We start from the raw sequence: 17,588 nt of genomic DNA, 5'->3' as shown, positions 1-17,588 counted from the left end.
AGATCGTCTGCAATTCAGTGGTTCAGCATATCCAGAAAACCTTCCTGCTTTTCAAGCTCTCCATTGTATTTGACAGTCTTGCATAGGATAATTTGACCTTCTGTTGTATATTGACAGACATTCAGGGTTTAAAATGAAGCTTTAGAGATTTAGAATAATAAATCTAGCTCTACTATGGAGTCTCAGTGGACCTGGTGTCTTAGCTTACTGTGGCATTGAATTGCAGCTGATTGTGTTTTGGGCCTGTTTCTCGTGTGACGCTCAAACACAATTGTTCTGGAGCTTTGCCTTATAAACATAATTCCTAATGTTCAGAGTCAGCAATCCTAAACCTTGCAGCTGTGAGAGAAAGGGCAGTTGTATTATATTGATGAAAGGCAAAACATGACAGTGCAATCGGCATGTTTTTGCTGGGGAAAACAATGGGCTGTTTCTTTGTTTTGCAGACCCAGTGGCAGCAGTAAAGCCCAACCATGTCCTCAGGGAGCTACCAACCATTGGTGTCAGGGTGAAGAAGCAGAAGAAAAGGATGGATGTGCTTACATGTAAAGACTTTTTGACAAAGATCTGAGCAATTTCTTTGTGCTTCTGGGCTCTTCAGAATGAAGGTGAAGAGAAAGCATCATGATGGCATGCACACCTTGAGATCAAAATGCAGTTTGCATGCTCTGTGTGGTGCACTTGGTCATCTTTGACCACCTTGCAGGGCTCTGTCTGAGGGGCCAGCACAGTTGGTGTCATCTGTAGATGCTGAGTACCAGAGCCACAGCTAGAGAATTTGCTGTGAGGACATCACCAGCCCACAGAGGTACCCAGGGTGCAATTTTCCCCTTCCAGCAGGATAAGCTCCTGGGTTTCTTGGACATGTAGCTTTGTATCTCTGTCTGCTTGCTACACCTTCCAGAAGTGCTGTTTGTACTATACTGATATTGTTTATGTTGAATAAATGCTTTCTCCAGCCTCTTTGTTGTGGCAACTCTTTTTGCTGAATTCAAAAAAAGGGGGGGGTACTTGTCTAAGCATTGTGGTGAGACCTGATGATGATTATTTTTTTAATCTTTAATGAAATGTTTGTTTTGAAAAAGTGCATCTTCAAAATGGGGACATTTGTGCAGGAGCCAAATCCAGGAGCGGTCCTAATGTTCCTGGTTTGGATGAGGTTCTCGAGCTGCACTTTCCCCCATCCCACAGGCACCTCAGAGCATCAGCCTGCTATTTATTTCAGAGTGCAGGCACACAGATGTCCCTGACACTTGAGTGATTTCATCTCTGGAGGAGAAGGGATTTGACACCAGTTTCTGAAGTGAGTTTGCTTTTGGATTCATTCCCCATACAGTGGGATATATGTGTTCAGACTCTTCTGCTGGAGGTGGCTGATGTGGATGTGTTAACTGCTGTTTGCAGTTCTTCCTGGGCACCAGGCTTTTGTGAGGAGAAGCATCTGTCCCATGTCTCTCTGTTGTGAAAGAATGATAATGAACACAGACTGACTTGATACTTCAGAATAAACTACTGCATGATTTTTTGTTCTGATGTCCAGAACAGACAAGCTTGCTCTCGCCTCCCCCAAAAAGTCCAAGGGAGTTAGAAATGTGTAAATCTGAGTTTCTCAGCAGTAATAATTGCTGGGGCTTTGACAGAGAATATATATGCTGCTGAGTAGCATATACACTTCTGCTTGAGCTGGGCTGGCTTACAGGGAAGACATTGGCTAAAACAATTCCAGCCAGCAGTGTCTTGACCTGCAAACTGAAATGATCCTCACAGTCTGGTGAGTCAAGCAGACAGTTTGTACTTGAATGCCGGTCCTTCTGTGCCTGAGCTTGGCTTGTCTTGTGGTGGCATGGCTTTTGTCAAGGTTTCTGTCTTAAGAAGGGAACTGGGATGACTTTACTCAAGACCACAGAGTGTAAATAAATAACACTTAGAACACCAGTGCTAATATTTTGAGGGGAGGAGTAAGCCTCCCAGCTCTTTGATTTTTGTACGCTTAGCACATTGTAGTGACTCGTGTTCTTCAGATATCTCCTATTCCTTCCACCTGCTGCCAGAACACTGACATGGTTCCTGTGTTACTGTCATTTGGTAGTCCAGTTGCACGAGGGCACATCTCAGCCCTGCAGCTACTGTGGTTTGTTTCAACCCAGGTGTAAAGGCTTACTCTTTAACAATGTTTCTGAGAGGAGTTGGGGAGAAGATGGTATAGAAGAAAAAGCAGGGAGAGGAGAAAGGATTTGTAAGCTCTTCTCCATGATCCTTGGCCCCCTTTGGTAGGAAGGCTTCTAAATTTTACAGATTTTTGTAAATCCCAGGAGGAGCAGTTAAAGCAGGGCTGCTTTTGCTTTTGTTGAGCCTTCAGGAGGGCTTGCCTAGAGCAGAAAATGTGAAGCAGGTTCAGATATACTCTAAAGACCCGTGCCTGTAAGCTGCTTGTTGTGGAAAGACTCCTTCAAATATCAACAAGGAAGTGGAGGAGCCCCAAACTGCTCTAAGAGCAGTGCTTTTGCATGCTAAACCAAAACTGAAAAGTTTTAGATAACCTGATGGCCTTTAGCTGGCCTAGCACACACATTCTGGCACTTTTGATTACATAGTTTCACTCATTCTGAGTGAAAATGGGAAGGAATTTTTATGAAAAGTTGTTGGAGGCAGGGGGGAATCATCTGGATATTAATAATGATAAATGCTTTACTGGGTATTTGAAGTATTTTGTTCCATGGAACTGTTATAAAACTGTATTTTCTGTTCTTACTTAATTTTTTTTTGTAGGATAGATAATAAGATGTGTGGGAAGGAAAGCTATGAGGGGTCAGCCTGTTGACAGGTCAGGAGGGTCACTGAGCATCCAGGCAGTGCAGGTGGTGGTGGCCATGGTCTGTGCCCCACTCATGAACAAAGCTGGTGCAGTTCCCAAGGCAGACAACAACCTCTGTGATCTCCTGTGTGGGAACAGCCATGGCTGAGCTCTGAACCCATTCCTGGGTTCATGTCTCACCTGCCTGACACCAGGAAAGGTTTCTGAAGAGCTTTTTGATTCTTTTTGTTCTCACCTGTTCCAGATAGCTTGCTGGAGCCCCTTGAGTTTAGTTTCTCTGACTCCCCTCTCTCCACCTATAATTCTTGCTCAGGAATTGTATTTGTAATCACATTAGGTGGTGGAAGCTTAGCTTACCAGCAGTGCCATGCTTTAATTATTTTTTACCAAAGCTTGTTCACTTCCATGTTTGCAGTAATGCAATGCAAGCCACGTATTTCTTCAGAGACTGTTTGCCCCGTGTTATCTCTCCTTACCATAGCTGAACAATACAGTGATTTAACTAATGCAGTTATATAACTCTGATCTGTTAAATGCTCTACCCATTGGATGGTGATCTTCTGTGCTCTGACAGTGCTATTGAGTTGTGCCACATTAAAAAAAAGGGGATTTTTTTATGGACTTTCTTCTATGAATCCCATTTTTGCTTTAGTTTCTCTGGGTCAACGGCAGTAGAAATACAATTGTTTCATTTCAAAGTATCTCCAAAATGGTACTGAACTGGTTTTATGCAGAGAAATGTGCTTTGTGGGCTGAGACTGGAGCAAGGTTGGCATTATTATGCTTAATATCAGCCAGTGAGAAGAAGGACTTTGTTTCATGAGACACAATAAAGACAGGTAACTTGAAGAGGAAACGTTGAAAAGGAGGAGGATGAAATAAAAGAGCAAAAGGTTTTACTATAAAGCATTTTTATTTCTTGGGAATTTTAGTAGGCAGCTTGGTTATGACTTGGGTTTGGAAACTGGTTCCCTTTTCTTATGCTTTGTGGGTTCTTTTGCCTTTTAAAATGCCCACGGTCCTCCAACCTATCTCCCATCCTGGCAGTGATGTTTATACTACACATTCTTCTACTGTTGTGTGCAGCCAGTGCTATCACAGCTATGCTGAATGAGGTTCCAGCCTAACTACAATATTAACCCTGCAAATCTGTTCATTTTCTCCCGAGCAGCCCCAGGCAGGGTATACAGGAGAATGTGTCCAATTGAAACACTGTGACAGACTCCGTGGTGCTGCACTGTGCTAAACTGCAACAGAGTTTTTTCTGCCAGAGAGGATCCTGTGAAGGGACATGCTGGTGTCTGTCTCGTACAAGTTACAGAATTTGGTTTTCTTTTTAGTCTCAACTTTCACTGATAATTTTATCTTTATTTCTGCCAAACTGTCTGCTTTTAAGCACTGAAATCTGTTCCTCAGACCTTCTGCTTTCCTCCTGCTAATCGTCCAATGCATGCTCCCCCCACCCCTAGTTTGTATCAGTCCTTGACTTCTTACTTTCACCTTTGTAGTTGTTGTTTTAAATTTTTTTTCTTCATTATTTTACTAAATACCGCTCTGCAGATCAGTAGCATCTTGGGTGGTGGTTGTACCACATAGCATTTGTAGCAGACATTAGTTTTGCATAGCGTGTGTACCTTATTTTGTCGGGACTTGTCTTCTTTGCGCTGCAGGCACCTCCTCCAGCAATTGTAGTGATTAAGCCTGGTATTTCTGCAGATTTATATTAACTTCTGCTTATAAAGAAAGAGAAGAAACCCAGCCCTTCCTTCCTTACCACCCCAACATCTAAACTAGATTTTTTTCTTCATTCCCTTAGTTTTTATCAGTCTTAGACCGAAGCTTGCTTTTGTGTATGAAAGAAAATTAGTTAAGTACCTTGTGGTTTATAGATGCCTTTTGTTACATACTACTCGGATTCATTGTGCAACCTTGGCCTGTAAATCATTTCAGCCAGACGATTACCTGGCTCATGTTGCCTTTGTTAATTTGAGCCCTTGAACAGCCATGAAAAACGGAGAAACGCTGGTTTTTGGCGGCGGCGGACTCTGCTGGTCCGAGCGCCCCGTGGCTCTCTCTGATGGCCGCGCTCCGCTTTGCTGAGGTTTTCTGCCTGGCTCGGAGGAGATGTTTACAAGGAATCCATTACTCTGTGCAGCTGAAAGACGGTGTTGAAAGAACAAAGGGAGTTTTGTGATGAAGTGTATCTGACTTCTCGCTGCTTTGCTTACCTTTTAAATGTAAAACTCGGTCATTTGCAAGGGCTTTTAGTTCTCAGGGCATCCCTATAAGATTCCACCCCGCGTGGAGCTGTCCTTCAGTCGAAAGCGGCGTTGTCTCAAAACCGCTCTCGAGAACGCATTTCTATTTTAATCCCCAACTTTGCCTGCCGCCTGCCTTCCTGGCTCCAGCTCACCGCCCTGCCCTGCCCTGCCCCGCCCGCAGCGCGCAGGCGGCCGCCGCTCGCTCCGCGCTGCCGCAGCGCTCCCGTTGCCGTGACTCAAAGTCGGCTTCACCAGCGGAGCATCGGCTCCCGCTCCGCGCTGCCGCAGCGCTCCCGTTGCCGTGACTCAAAGTCGGCTTCACCAGCGGAGCATCGGCTCCCGCTCCGCGCTGCCGCAGCGCTCCCATTGCCGTGACTCAAAGTCGGCTTCACCAGCGGAGCATCGGCTCCCGCTCCGCGCTCAGCCCGCCGGCCCCGGGGCGCCGCTCGGACCCGCAGCCTATGTGCGGCACGCCGGGGCAGCTGTCGCCATACCATACGTATAACTCTTAAATGGAAAATGTCTTTCTCAAAGGCTGTCGATGTCCAGTGGTCTGCAGTCCATGAGCAGTTGACTAGTCCAGGTGTTTCTGCTTCTGTTCCTGTGCTATGTGAATTGGGAATTCAAGAGAAGAGTGTGCAGGATGGAGGAGTTGAGGGTTTGTATTCCTGTTCTGGTGGTACGGCAGTGACGGAGGGCTTGGGAAGGAACAGAAAGTCTACCTGGGGCTGTCTCAGTTGAAGAAAATACTGTTTTCGGTCTTTTTGTCTGTACCTCTTTCTGTCAGTGCTTTCATCCGCTCTTAAAAGTGAGAATGACCCTTTTTGCTGGTATGGATTGATTGTCGCAAATAGTGTTCAGGAAAAAGTTGGTTTTGAACGTGATTTCTTCTTTGTGGGTTTTATCAGTGCGTTTTGCCCCACCTATTTCAAATGTAGCCATTTCAAACTCTCAGAGCTGTATTCGTTTTAAAAACTGCCGAATATTTGTCTGTGCTTTACAAGAAAAAAGTCATAATCTGAGGCTATGAGACAGTCCTATTGATTCAAGACTGGGGGTTTCTGTAAGGTTTTTAAGGAGATCATTAACCCAGGTCTATCTTTTCACAGGACAGTCGGCCCAATATGTCAAGACCTCTGATCACTAGATCCCCTGCATCTCCATTGAACAATCAAGGCATCCCCACTCCAGCACAGCTCACAAAATCCAACGCACCAGTTCACATTGATGTGGGTGGGCACATGTATACCAGCAGCTTGGCCACGCTTACAAAATATCCCGATTCCAGGTAACTTTAAAAAGCTTCTTCTGCATGTCTTTGGCAAACTCCTTTTCTTCCTTTTTGTGCTTGGACGTCCTGGGGCTGTCTCAGAATGATGAATTTAGCTCCTTTTGTTTCAAAATTAAATTAGCTTTCTTTGTTAGTAGGCAGTTAGAGACTTACTTTTTGTTTCCCTGCTCCATTGTGTTTCTGACAAATGGCACTTCTGCAAATCCTGATGCGTGTGTACTAAAACAAAGCTGAGAGAAAAGAGCACTTACTTTCTACTACCTAGGGTTCTGGGTTTGTGCCAGGGCACACATGCTGTGGTTTGTTACATTCAAAAAACTGTAGTGATACTACATTTAATCCCAAAGGTGGGGGTGTTGGAGTATTTGTTTTGTTTCTTTTGGAACAGTAACTGCTCTCCTGTGCTGTCAACACGCCATCTCTGATGTGTCACTTGAGGCAAAGGCAAGGTTGAATGAAATAAACTCCAGGACAGTATTAACTGAATACTTTTTATGGAATCTTAGGACTTTTCAAATAATTAGGCTCTTAACTCTCATGTACCTTTTGAATGAAGTATTTGTGACTGTGGGAGCTCACTGGTATTGAGCAGTCAGAGAACTGATGCATGTGTGAGCAAACGGTGCCTGTAGAGTAGCTAAAACAAGAGTGCATCTCTAAGAAATCTAGAGTGCATTTAACAGTGTGTGTGGGCATTGCCTGGTGGTGCTGGCAGAGTAGCTGGAACTCTAAGGGTTGGTCATGAGACAGCAGGAAGTCATTGTGTCCACAGTATAATTCTAAACCTTGCCCTTTGCTGCCCAATCCTGCTCGAGAGGGCAGGCAGTGTTCCCATTGTGCTCTCTCCAGTCTGAGGGGGGAGATTTTCAGTTTCTTGATCCCACAGCTCTTACCTGCCTTTTCCAAGGGCACAAAGCCCACTTGATGGGCTGTGACTTCCTTCAAAGCCTGGGTTTCACTTGATGCTGCTGCCTGTGCATCACCAGCTCACAGTGTTAGGTGGGCTGAAGGGGTGCTCCTGACGGGGCTGGAGGAACAGAGCCCTGCACACAGCGAGGCACGTGGCCTTTCTTGTGACAGCCTCCTCAAGGAAGGACCGGCAGAGGGGAGCAAAAGAAGCCATGCCAGAGCCTGGGTCTGCCAGGAGAGATTGAAGTAATGTCTGGGAAAACTTGAACTGTTCTTCGAAAACCAAGTCTGTTCTTTTGGGGTTTTTTTTTAGAAGCTTCTTGTGTTCAGCTCCTAGTAGTTGTGATGACTTCGTGGGTTTTTTGGTAGTTGGAGCAGTGATGGTGTCTGACACTGTTGTGTATGCAGAATGAGAGGCTGCTGCTTCTGTTTTCATGTGAAATTCACGGAGAGAGTATATTACTTCAAGTGAAGAAACACTAAAAATGTCATTCAAAAATGTGTCTGGTGGCAGTGGAATTTAAGCTTAATGTATTCTGTGCTCAATTGAGCCATTGTAGCACTTGAAAGTGAAAGCTATGCCTGTAGTATCAAAGCCAGTTTAATAAATTAAACATTTTAAAAACTCTTCAAACATAATTTAAAGAAAACCCAAACTCTGAGTTGCAGTCATTCTGTTTCAAGTCGTTCTGACATGTGTTTGTGTTTCAGTTCTGACAGTGTCTTTTGAACCTCTTGATGAGTGAATATTTCCAGCATAGCTGTTAGAACCTGGAATTCCCAGCCACTTCCAGAACTTGAGAGATTTTTTTTAACATTAGCAACTTCAAAAGAGCAATTATTAAGCTCGTTTGAATGTCAAGACAATGGCATGAAGCAATATGCAAGTAATCATGATATAGTTGTTTGGGTTTTGTCTGAGATTTTGCCATGAGGTTTTTCTCCAGTGTTGGGTTGGGATGTATATATGTGTGTTTAGATATCTGTACATATTTATATAGAGTGAGTGCTCGGTAAAAATTATCCAGTAATATTTAGACATTAATACAAATTGTTTCTTGAAGCCTGACCTGGTCAGTTTCATAACTAGCTAGACTCTAACTTCATTACTCACAAGGTTTTTGTCAACGTTGCTTGTGTGTTTCTTTTTTTGCCAATATCACGTGTGTGAATGATATCAAAACTAAGGAAGGTCTCATAGATATTTTTGAGCCAGTTGAAACCTCCTGAGACTTACTGTTATATGAAGTATTGTCTGTGAAAAAAAAGGTCTTGATTATCATGCCTGAAAGAGCACTGCTTCAGGGATGAGTCAAGGCATCAGTTACAGGCTCCAGCACGTAACAGGTTGAGACATGAAAGTCATTAGGTTTCTGACTCGTATTACATGTAGTCTAAGGGCCAGAAGCCTAAAATGAACCTTTCATCTGTGGGCCAGGTACCAGAGTCATCTTTCTTTGTGAGATTGAAAGGGTGATATTCAAACCAGCAGCTCTGGAGTCACTCTGGCTTGCTGGTGTGAGGGAGACCTATTTTGATAGAGCAGTCTTAGCTTTGGAGCAAGTGTACTCTTCCTTCTCCTTTTGGAGTCAATAGCCCCTCATCTTGTGCATCACTGTTTTCTTCTTCCTGGACAGTAGAGCACAAATTTGAAAAAGAGTTCTTTAAATGATATCAGGTAAAGACTTGTAGCTTGAAGGGATCATTTTCCATAATTCTTCTGTAAGGTTCCCCAACCTGGTTTGTGCCTTGACATGTAAAATGCCTACTGACAGATACCTATTCATCCCTCCAAAGAAACCTTGGTGTGACCGTAAAAGTGTCTTGCTACTGTTGCTGGATCCCTGCCCTTTGCTTTGGAAAGACAATTGTGGGTTTCTCTCAAATGCTCTTGTGCTTGAAGAAGCCAAAGAATCAGAACCAATCTGTGTTTTGGGCAAAAGCTGACTCGGTGGAGCAATCCGACAGACAAGCAGCTTATCTAATGGATGGTTTGGATTGAGTAATCCTAGAATTATAAATTCTGAAGCTAAAATAATGCTTAAAAAAAGCCCTCAAAGTTAATTTTAAAATCTAGTAGCATATAATTTCAAAGAGCCCACTTATAATCTAGACCAGGGGGAACCTATTGTTTTCACAAGGAAAACTCAAATGCCTCAAACATGGTCTCATGAAGCTCAGTAATATAATTTGCAAGACTTAGGCTTTGGGAAGAAGCCTAAGTTTGAACGAGCCTGTCTACCAAGAAGACCTAATGTGAGGTCTCTCTGCTGAGATAAATAGCAATTTTCTTTTAAAGTCTGAGGAGGGAGCAGGTGTCTTTCTATGTAGCTCTCTCCACTGAGACCGTAGACCTTGGTGCATTCACCCCTGCACAGATTGTACAACCTTTGGTTTATTTGAAGTTACCAGATCTTCAGGTTGGAATCTGGCAACCTATCTGCCAAAGATTTGGGTGTACAAAATTTCTTTTAAATTGATTGGGTTTTGAAAATAAAGATTTTTTTTTTAAGTTTTTTTTTCCACAGCCCAGGGAAAAAAATTTTTCCAGGAAAGGAGGATCCAAGATGAGGGTCTGCTAAAGGAGCCTTTCTCCCTCAGGAGCTCAGGCACATGCATGCAGTGCCATTGTTCCCCAGGGTCACCACAAAGCTCGAGGAGAACGGGTTGAGGTGTTGGGATTTGTGATTGTGAGGAGAGGAAGCACGGGCTGGTTGGCTCTGATACTTCAACCCAAGCAGCCTACTCTCCTTCCAGTGCATGATCATCTTGCAGCAGGATCGAACCCTTTGCTTGGAGTCGGCATTCCTGCGTCTCTCAGCCTTAATGCTGTCTGCATGGCATCTACCAAAAGTTATTGTCTACCAGGCTAAGGCAACCTCAACTGAATATCCGAGCTGAATGGGAAGATGTTGAACTTTGATCATACAAGCATCAGCTGTCTGATATCTCTGATATCAGCAATATCAGCAGTGTTGTCTATCTTGTATGTTCAAAGCATCTGAAGTTTTAATTAGGTCTGTCCAAGCCATCTGGTACAAATATTTGCATAACACCATGGCATTGGATTGCCACATCCTATATTCCCACCACAGAATGGGAAAAAATCACTTAAAACCTTGTCTATAACTCTATAGAACCTTTTGGAGTATCTGTGTTGCTACATCTCCCATCTTGAGTTACTCCCTGCATATGAAGATGGATTCTTCTTATGCAGTATTTCACAATCCTTCCATATTTCTGCCCAGGGCTATTTCAGGTTTTCATATGAACCAATCCATTCGTGTCCCAGTTTTCTTACCCAATCTTCACTCTCAGCCCTCAGGGAAATTAAATTTCACACACTTGGATCCAGTTAGGACACTGGCATTTTTTATTTTTTTTTTATTGGTAAGGGTTTCTTTTGCATCAAGAGCACGGAATTACTTAGGAGAATGCCCAGACTGTCCTTGGCCTTTTTTGACAGTTTGCAAGAAAGACTTATCCTTCACAAGTTGTGTAGGTAGACTTCCAAGGACGTGCTGTGAATCAGGCAGCACTGCTTGCCTGCATCAGAGTTCTGGCAGTTTCTATTATCAGTCCCCAGGTCCAAAACAAACTGACGTGGCCCTTAGCTCAAACTCCTGCAAATTGCAGCACCATGCTGGTGACTCCTGTCTTGGTAGGAGACTTGCTGAGGTGAGGGTGATCTGTACTTTGCGTAGCCCTTCCTCTGTAGCACCTCCATGGAAGCAGCCCTGTCATGACTTTCCTGCTCACCTTGGAAAGTACCTCTCAAACTGCTCTAAGTTATGCTAAACTTGAAGAAATACAAAATTTTCTAACTAATGAGCATTTGGTGGTTTGGGTTTTTTGAGGAAATATTGGGAGAGAGGGTGTTACTGCATCTTTACTTCCACTCTCCTAATTTGGATTTATCTTCCTGTGAGGCACAGCTCAATCTGTATCTTTGTAGAATGGTAGAATGGCAACATCAAGGGCAAGCTTCTGTGAAAGAGCAGGCTTCTGTGAAAGTTTTCAGTATTGCTGTAACCAGCTTTGTCTGCTGTATTAGCATGATTGGTCCAGGTCACAGCTTTTTAATGTTTTGTAACATTCCTGGCAGGAGGGCGATAGGCAGAAGAAGTTGGCAGAGGGTCAGTTCAGTCTTTGTTATCTATCCTGTCTTACTCATCTCATTATTCACCTTTTGTATTTCATCACTTGATTGCTGCATGGTCTTGTGGCAAGGAAGAGTGAGGGCTTGGGATAGGGAATTACATTGACTCTCACTGACCTGTTCTGTGACCCAAGATAACTGATTTAACTTTGAGCTTCACTTGCTTCCTACCAAGGTTAACAAAAAAGCAATTTGTAGAGTGCTTTGGAATGATGATTGAAAGTGTAAAAGATTACTATCTCTTAGCATAAATATTTATAGATCCAGTAACTGAGATAGGTTGATGATGTTGGTATCATCAGTAACATGTATTAATAAAAAATTGACTGTTGATTCATGAGGATCAGACTGAACACAGGCAGTACAATTGTGTTGGTTGGTGTAACCACATATACAGACATGGAAAGAAAATGGAAACAGAATTGTGAATGAAGGTTCATGCCTATTTAAAGAAATTCAGAGAATTTGCACAACTGATATTTTAAAGAGAGCTCTCTTGCAACACACATCTGTCAATAAAGAGCTCGGAGGGGTATTTTCTGGTCCTGGCTGAACCAAGATTAATTGTAGCTCTAGGTATGTATATTGAATTTAGGGTTTGTATTGACCTCATTTTGCCTCAATTAATGATCACCACAGGTCAGTCATCACTGTTGCCTCAGTAGAAGTAAATATTTTTCAACTTGTATTCCTGTAATATGTTTAATTTGCAAGGTCAGCAAGTTGCTGCTGTTTCTTGTGGCTGGTGACTAGTGAAAGAAATAGCACCGTCAGATTAGCAGGTTCTCACATCATGTGGTCAATAACTGGTGGTGAGTCATCACTGAAAGGGGCCACAAAATTGATGTCTGTCTTCCTGTTCTAAATGTCAGTAAAAGTGAGCTTACAGAAGTGAGTGTATTTACTTGGAGGGTAAAAAGCAGTGTCCTGTGCTTGTTCAATGCTTTTGCCCTCAAATCTGTAAAATGACAGTAAAATCAAGATAGTGGATTGTTGGAGAGCTCTTTGCACATATGCAGAGCCAGGGAAAGTAGATGTGCAGACTTGATGCTACAGGGGTTCATTACATGCTTGTTCTAGCTGCCTGGCTATGACAGTGTATAAGGAAATATGTTCAGAGGAATGTGTCTACGTTCAGGAGTGTTAGAAAGCTAAAGACTTCAGCTCCTTATTTCTCAGGCTAGTAATCCTCAGAAGTAACAGTCATTTTTTCTTGAGTGGAAAGAAGAAAATCCATAACCATATAATCAGTGTAGGGATTCCTTTGCCAGGTGGCTTATGTGGGTGCGTTGGGGTTGGATCAGCCTGTAAGTCCAGCAGAGGGAAGGTTGTCAATAACTAGTTTAAAGGTCTGTGCTTTGAGACATCATTTGATTGCAAAGGCTGTTTGGAATCCTTGGTGGATGGAAATTTGTGGATGGGAACCTTACAACTTTTGTATTTTTCTGCCCAATAGCATGGTTTCATAAGCTAGACTGAAGGCACCCAAGCAGTATTTCTCACTCTGCCTGACCAATACCTGGGAAGATAAAACAATATTCTGAGTCTCTGGGTCTCGCTGACCTAGTAAGAAAAAATCCCATTAGAAACTGAGGTGGCACTGAAATATTCTGCTTATTGGTCACTTCTGATAGAGCTCAGGTTTGAGCCATAGTCATGAGGTTTAGTAGTTTGTTTTGCCTTTTGCTGTACTTACAGAAGTTCCTGATGGCAAGGAGTGTGTTAGCACAAGGTTTTCATTCTGCTCCCACATAAACTGTTTGTACTTCATTGGTCTTTCATAAATTGCAATGCAGTTGCTAAGCAAATTGGCATCTAGTACATACATAATTGCAGAAGCAAACATATTTGGCTTCCAGTTTTGCCGTCAACACCCGGCCACCTCTTGGGTGTGTGTTTGAAGCTTTAGGATATAGATTCCAACTTCTGGCTTACTTCTTTCTGGTGATCAACCTTCTGGCTGGGTTTCATGTATGCAAGTATGCTTGCCATTTGGGGATGTATTTACAGAGGTTGCATAGGAAATGGTGAAAACTGCTCAGGACTCAATGGTTATCTGCAGTCCTTTTAATGCAAATAGGCACAAATGCTGTGTTGGCCAAGGGAATGTCACTAGTTCCTGTTATGTGAACTTATCCTCTAACTTAACTAGTCTGCAGTTTATTCAAATATCATAACCAGACAAGTGTCATCTGGCAGGCTTGATTCTCCTTTTGTCTTTTGTTCTCAACCTTTTTCTTGCCTTTGTCTGCACCATGCAGGATGTTGATGTCTCTTTGACTCCTGCCTTTCAGTATCTCTTTTTCTGTCCCTGTTCTGCTCTGAGCATTGACCCTGCTTCTGTCAACTAAAGTCTCTCATTGCTTTGTCTTCATTTCTTTTTTATACACACTCTTCTATCTCTGTTGGAAGGAGTCAGAGCTCACAGTGGTCACAAGTGATCTTTACCTGTCCAGATCAAAGCACATTTCTGGCTTGCTTGTCCTTTTCCCCCCACACATGTATGGTTTTCTGGCTCTGGTTAATAGTGAGCTGTCTTAGAGTAGATAAGCAGCCAGCATATTTTAAGGATATCTCAGGTACTGCTTTTGCTCTTAGTGCCATCAGTTCAGGGATGTCTCTGAGACTCTTTCACATTGATTCCTTTCATTGAGTCTTTAAATCAGTTATCAAATAAATTGTTTCTAGCCCTGATGTGTACATTTGCATGGGTCTGTAGGACTCTTCCAGCACAGTTGCAGCTCTCTGCAGAAAATGTGGGCACTTTTCTAGGCATTTTCAAGGCACTTTCTGCTTCTGAGAACCAACGGGCTTCTGTAACCGTTTGAAAGCATTTAAGCTGAGCTTGTAGCTGCTACTTGTGGACTGCTTTGAAGGGACATGCCTTTAGGAGAGCAGTGGGCTCACAGTCACTTTGCTATCCAGTCCTTCCACTGTGCAGCACCGTTTGCGCAGACACTTGGGTAGGTAGCTCAGGCGCTCAAAGCAATGCAGCGCGACGCTCCACCTGGACTCGTTTTTCCTGCTTCCAGCAAACTCAGCTGTGCCACGTCTGGTACCCAAGCTAATTACTCAAGACCTATCTTTGCCATTTCTTCACACTGCTGCATTTTGCAGAACGGGCGTTCGGTGATGGAGAGCAACAAGGGCAATTCAGTTCCTGTGAATCAAAAACTTTCTGTTTGCAAAGGATTAAAAGAGGTAAAGGGGGAGAGTGACAGGAAGATGAAAAGGTTTTGTTCAGAAGATGACATAGTTGCACAAAGCAGTGTTAAATGCAATGGGGTACGCTTCCGCAGCTCAGCAATTTAGAAAGATAAATTCTACTCCTAGACCGCAATGGGATTTACTTGATAAAATGTGAGAAGCCCGTCAATCAAATGGTAGACATAATTGTTTTTTAATGACCTATTAACATCCCATTCCTTTTAATTAAAAATTGTATTTAAGTTTTCTCGTTCAGGCCATATTTGAACAGTAAAAACTCTTTCCACATGAGGCGTGTTGCAGGTGAAAGGCTGTCACAAGCTGTGTGACACATGTAAAACAGGAATGATTGAAGTCCCAGTGCAGCAACATGTGGCTTGCCTTTGGCTCCCTGCTGACACAGAGGGAGATGGAGGGATAAGCAGTATCTCACAGAACCACACCCAAACCCTTTGCATTCCTTGCCTAAGAAATTGCTTGTAGTTGCTTATTGTGGCGTAGAAAGTTATAATATACAGCATTTGCCATAAGGGTGTCACTTCAGAGCAAATGATGGATTATGTCCTTCCACACCCCAAAAGTTGTTCTTTGTTCTGTAATTAAAAAATAAATGTTGCAATGTTGAATTGGAAATATTTTGTGCCGTACAATAAATTTGTTTTGTTAGGTTGCCTGGGTGTAATTGCAACAATGTCACTGCATTAAACCCGTGTCATGGGGTAATGTTTTCCTGCCCCTACGCCAGTGCCAAGCGCTGCTTTGCTTAGCAGCTCTATTGCTGTTTATCTCCATCAGCCCCTGTGATTATTTTGCTTCTGTGAAACTTTTTTCCTATTTTGTTCCATGCACACTATAAATTATAGTTCTGTTCGAGTGCTAACCACAAATCCCAAACAGTGGGAAGCTCTGCCATGCCAGAGTGGCTCAGCTGGGAGCTGGTTTTAGGTTTGCCTGAACTTGTCGGTGATAGGAGGGGAGGAAGGTGCTTCAAACCGTGACGGTCTGCTGGGCCCCTTCTACCCATCTGAAAATTGATCCCTCTTAAACAGTTTAGAGGACCCTTGGGGTCTTGCAGCTTACATAAAAAATGAAAGCCCTTCCTGTCTTAGAGCAGTGCAAGCAGTCAATACAAAAGAGAAAAATGATCTTTTAAGTGTATCCCATTGAATCCATTATCTCGAGGGCCCGTGCTTGATGCTTCATCAAAACATCATCGTCTTGGTGATACATGGGGCAGAGGGTGAGGGGGCATTCGGGGGATTTCAGAGAAAATGCTGCAGTACTCTCAGTGCCACAGGACAGGCTAAATATGATACAAGCCAGAAAATGAGAGCTGCAGAAAAACTGATAATGTTCCTCCTTATAACATACTGAATTTTGCATGTTTGAAACAAGCAAATCTTTCAGGAAAAGTTTTGAGTGTTTCTTTTGTGGTAAGAAAGTCCTGTTGGGTGGCTTGTACAGTAATGTCTTCGCTTTCAATGACAACGTAAATTTGCAGGGTTTTTGGGTTTTTTTTTCGTTACAATGATAAAATAAAGGAGCAAATAAAAATCAGTGTTTGTACCATCAGTACCTTCTACCCTTGTTGTGGGAGGTAGTGATAGGGTTGAACTGCTCTATCGTTACCTCAATTGGTGTTGGATTTCTGGTTCTCGTGAACAGATTGTTAGTGGATTGTTAGTTTTTAAATGCTGAAGTTTTAAAAATCTTTTGCATGCCTGTACTAATGATTCATATGTTTTTCTTAGACTAGCATGAAAGGAAAATCATTAATTTCTGCTGTTCTGAGTTTGAAGTATTTTTAGCAGCACAATGGAGTTTTTTTACCAGATTACAGGGGTAGGAGCTGATCTTTTGCCATCAGTTTCCTTATTGGAAATACTAAAAATATTGCCCTTTTTCTGGATTATAAGCAGTAAAACAGAATAACTGGAATTTGTTTTCAATAACCAGTAGCAGCAGTTACATTCAGAAATACTATTGAAAAAAGGTGGTTTTTTTGGAAGACAGAACAACAAAGAAGCACTATTTCTGAACATAACTGAGCTGTCAAACACACATCCTTGGGGGTGTCCTCCATTTCCTTTGGTGAAAGCCTAGCTTAAATAAACTGAGCAGTAGGCAGAGGGTGTGTGCCTTTGCACAACAACATACACCCAGGTGCTTTGTTGGCCAGGGTGATCCCAAAGGCAGAGTGCTGTCAACATTCCTAATTGGTTATTACCCAATAACACACACCCTCCAGTGTCTTGGGACTACAAAACACTTTTTACCTAGCCTTCCTACATGAATAATGAAGCACTTCAAATATTCATCCAATTATAGTCAGCCTCTCTCTTGGCTAAGGATTGCCAAATGCAATTGGACATACTTCTGACATAGAATTTCAGGCTATATCTATGTTGGAAGGGTTTAGTCATAATTCTTGACTTCTGGGGAGAGATTAGATATCACCATGATGGTAATTTCTCCAGCCTCAAAAGCTATTGTTTATTCACTTTTGCTATGAAATTCTAGTTTACTAGCAGTATAATGTGACAGTTTTAGGAATATTTTTTTCATTTTAGACTTGGAGCTTGTCATATGAAACTGCTCATGTTTGTTTGAAACAATGAGATGTTTTGCTTTTTCTCCAAATGCTGTGGCTACAGCTGCACAGGACTGAAGTTGCCATAAAGCATGTGAAAAGCAGTTAATGTTTACTTTTAAACATGTAAGCTATATTTATATTCATCTTACATTTTTTCTGAATATTTTGCTGCCCAGCACGATTGACTCCTGATGTGCCAGTGGCTGACTTTTAAATACGTTTTTCTCTTGCCTTGCTAACATTTTCAAAAACAATGTCCTTATCCTTTGCAGAATATTAAGGCTTAATTTTGCTTTACTGGCTTCTCCTGTGTATGAGCTCCCCTGAGTGATAATCTTCCCTCTGGCCTTTCA

At 42.6% G+C, this 17,588-nt stretch overlaps 1 protein-coding gene across 3 annotated transcripts in view; it reads left to right on the top strand.

Moving 5' to 3' along the window:
* Window positions 1-17,588, top strand: part of KCTD1 (potassium channel tetramerization domain containing 1) — a 100,431-nt gene that overhangs the window by 60,539 nt on the left and 22,304 nt on the right. For 2 of the 3 annotated variants that reach the window (XM_059859667.1, XM_059859651.1), the window contains exon 2: window positions 6,186-6,364. In XM_059859667.1, coding sequence (XP_059715650.1) covers window positions 6,201-6,364 — 164 coding nt within the window. In that variant the 5' untranslated portion in view covers window positions 6,186-6,200. Of the gene's footprint in view, window positions 1-5,377; window positions 5,735-6,185; window positions 6,365-17,588 lie in introns of those variants that run through there. The other variant, XM_059859659.1, reaches the window with a different exon arrangement.

Source organism: Haemorhous mexicanus, chromosome 1, assembly GCF_027477595.1.
Source record: "Haemorhous mexicanus isolate bHaeMex1 chromosome 1, bHaeMex1.pri, whole genome shotgun sequence".
Classification (NCBI taxonomy): domain Eukaryota; kingdom Metazoa; phylum Chordata; class Aves; order Passeriformes; family Fringillidae; genus Haemorhous; species Haemorhous mexicanus.
The sequence above is the reverse complement of the archived record's forward strand: the minus strand, read 5'-3'. Positions and strand labels throughout refer to the sequence as shown.